The sequence below is a fragment of the Eurypyga helias genome, unplaced genomic scaffold (genome assembly GCF_000690775.1).
Source record: "Eurypyga helias isolate BGI_N326 unplaced genomic scaffold, ASM69077v1 scaffold21824, whole genome shotgun sequence".
Classification (NCBI taxonomy): Eukaryota; Metazoa; Chordata; class Aves; order Eurypygiformes; family Eurypygidae; genus Eurypyga; species Eurypyga helias.
Window position 1 is genome coordinate 27692 of NW_010244768.1, and position 3108 is coordinate 30799.

The 3108-nt window shown below is 49.1% G+C and overlaps 1 protein-coding gene across 1 annotated transcript in view; it reads left to right on the top strand.

Annotated features, from left to right (window-relative positions):
- The window catches only part of ABCA5 (ATP-binding cassette, sub-family A (ABC1), member 5), a 27986-nt gene extending 25105 nt beyond the window's left edge, over nt 1–2881 (top strand). The window contains exons 35-38 of the mRNA XM_010149866.1: nt 593–742; nt 1712–1791; nt 2051–2106; nt 2774–2881. Coding sequence (XP_010148168.1) covers nt 593–742; nt 1712–1791; nt 2051–2106; nt 2774–2881 — 394 coding nt within the window. The remainder of the gene's footprint in view (nt 1–592; nt 743–1711; nt 1792–2050; nt 2107–2773) is intronic.
- Nucleotides 2882–3108: the final 227 nt, after the last annotated feature.

Below are 3108 nucleotides of genomic sequence, written 5' to 3' on the forward strand. Positions count from 1 at the left end.
GCAGAGGGGCTCCAGCCCTCGGAGCATCTCCGGGGCCTCCTCTGGACTCGATCCAACAGCTCCGTGTCCTTCTGCTGTTGGGGCTCCACAGCTGGAGCAGAACTGCAGGGGGGTCTCCCCAGAGCGGAGCAGAGGGGCAGAATCCCCTCCCTCGCCCCCCTGGCCACGCTGCTCTGGATCCAGCCCAGGATGGGGTTGGCTTTCTGGGCTGCCAGCGCACACGGCCGGCTCATGGCCAGCTCCTCGCCCCCAGCACCCCAAATCCTTCTCCTCAGGGCTGTTCCCAATCCATTCCCTGCCCAGCCTGGCCTTGTGCTTGGGATTGCCCCAACCCAGGTGCAGGACCTTGCACTTGGCCTTGTTGAACTCCATGAGGTTGGCAGTGGCCCACCTCTCCAGCCTGTCCAGGTCCCTCTGGATGCCATCCCTTCCCTCCAGCGTGTCAGCCCCAAATATAGGTAAATACAGGGATACGGTTTCTTTGCACCTTAGACTTGGAGCCAAATGAACAGCAAAAAGGGTCTGTTAGAAGTTGGGCTGCTTTTTGAGTGTGGTGTAATATGTGTGACTCTTGCTTTTCTGCAATTGGTAGATGTATAGGTACTGTCCAACACCTAAAGAGTAAGTTTGGCAGAGGATACTTCTTGGAAATGAAATTAAAAGAAACAGCAGATATACAGCAGGTGGAGTATCTGCAGAGCCAGATTTTACACATCTTCCCCAACGCGAATCGTCAGGAAAGGTAAACTTTAACAAACACGCAGAAAACATTGATATCAATACAAGCCCATGATTTCTCAGCAGCTCCTTGGCATCCGGTCAGGAATGCTGTGATACTAAAATTTATTAAAAATATTTACATGTAACTTAGAAAGAAAAGGAAGGGGAAGCGTTTTGCAGGTCAGCAAAAGCTGTGGGGCGGTGGCCGCGAGGTCTGCATGCAGATGTTCAGCATGGAGGAAGCAAAACTCGATTTCTGCATAGCTGTTGCGTGGAGGCTTCCTCATCGCTTGGGCTTCCCTGGAAATCAGGGTAAAATCTGAGTCACTGGCCCTGATCTAGGAATGCTTGAACATTTTCTGGGTGTCCCTCCAAGTTTGAGGGTGGGTTGGTTGGTTTTCCCCCAGCAGCTTTGAATTTCCGCTGGGTTTGGCTTGGTGACCACTGATAAGACTCTCCAAAAAGGGCACTGCAGGCATTGTGCAAGGAGCGTTCCTGAATGCGGGAGACTGGGAGGAGTGTTGATTTTTGGGAAGCACATGTGTGGCGTAGAGCAGCTTCCTGCTCCGGAGTCTGGGTTGCGGGAACCACTGGATGATGCAGAGTCTCAAGAGATCCTGTGACTTCTGTCTGAGTTCATTTGAAAGGCAAAACCTCATAACTTTGGGAGTCCCAGGCAGGAATTTTTGTTTCATGAGATTATAGGCAGCATATAAATGTTTTAATCTTAGTTGAAGAGCATATAAATAATCAAGCGGTCTCAGGGGGATCTCAGCTGATGCACCTGGACCTGGATCTCTGAGACGGGCTATAAACCAGCTGGTCTGCTGGAGCTGCATCATTCTGTTGTCTTGTATGATGATGGTTGGTCCAAATGCCTGGAATCACCTTCAGAAAATGAATTTAAATCCATTCACTTGGATATTAATATTTTTGCTTTGAGTAATTTTACCCGAAGCTAAATTTGCTTTGCTTTGTTTCTTTGTTCCAGTTTTGCTTCTATTTTGGCATATAAAATCCCTAAAGAAGACGTACAGTCGCTTTCACATTCGTTTTCCAAGCTGGAAGAAGGTAATTAAGGACTTGCCACACATCACATACAGAAATCATTTTGTCTCCCGTAACTGACACATTTTCCGTGCACTGGCACTTCTGCAGTTCTGTTCCAGTTTTATTTATTATATTTTTTTCCTATTATTATTTCTGTTGCCAACTGTTTCTTGTCAAATCAAGTGTAAGCCCATGTACCACCATAAAATGCTTTAACGTGCCAGTTGTGTCAGGTGGGGAAGTGTCCCTAAACACGCGCTCTCGTTAATTCTTTCAACAGTAAAGCACGCCTTTAACATCGAGGAGTACAGCTTCTCTCAGGCAACGCTGGAACAGGTACGTTAAAGCAAATGGTGTTTTGTGGAAGTAAACCCTGACAGGCGAAGGTGTTGCGGGTTTTAAGACGGGTCCGAGGCTGATGCTGGTGCAGAGCAGTTGTGCATCCAGTGTGGGCAGGTCGTAGTGGATGGGGAGGGGCTGATGGCCGTGTGCGGGCAGCTTGTCCCTGTGCCCGGCTTTCAGGCAGCTAAGGCTGCTCTGCTGATGCCTGTTGGGGCATTTTTGGGGAACTGAAGTCCCCAGAGTGAACTGGAACTGCCAGTTCCCCTGCTCCTTTTCACTGCCGTTTTTCTCCTTTAAAGATAAGATGCCAACTGCAGGGACTGGAGCAAAATAAACGGGTCGTAAGTGGAAATATCAGTCTGATTTATTCAAAGGACGGGCATTGCTGTTGGTTTCTGGAAGGAGGGTAAAGCTGAGTCTTTTTATTTCTTATTCTGGATTAGTTAGAGCTGCTTTGGCATGTATTCAGTTCATGCATTCATTGTGCTCCTGCAGAAAGGAGGCGGGAGGGCAGGAAAAAACCCCAAACACTCAAAACTTCCTACTCAGAGATGAAGGAGTGTGCTTAGTATTTGTGAGGTTTTTAGCACAAATTCTGTTTGAGACCAAGGACGTTCCTACAAGGAGCATAGCGTATTCCCATCCCTTCTGTCGGTTCCAGGTTTTTGTGGAGCTTGCTAAAGAGCAGGAGGAGGAGGACAGCAGCTTCGGCACCCTGAACAGCACGCTGTGGTGGGAGAGGACGCAGGAAGACCGAGTTGTTTTCTGAGCTCCTGACGATCCAGATCTGCTCGTGCTTTGTGCCAGCAGCGATCCTCCACGCACGCGTTGGGATGCGCGTGGAAAACATCGGAGCTGGGACAGAAAAGGAAAATCGTATTGGGAAACCCTGAGTGTGTTCCACCGTCCCGGCCTTAGGAATAATGCCACAGTAGTGGTGGAAGCGGTGAGCATCCCCCAGCGTTGTTTTGGCTGATCCGAAATTCCTTCTCCCCT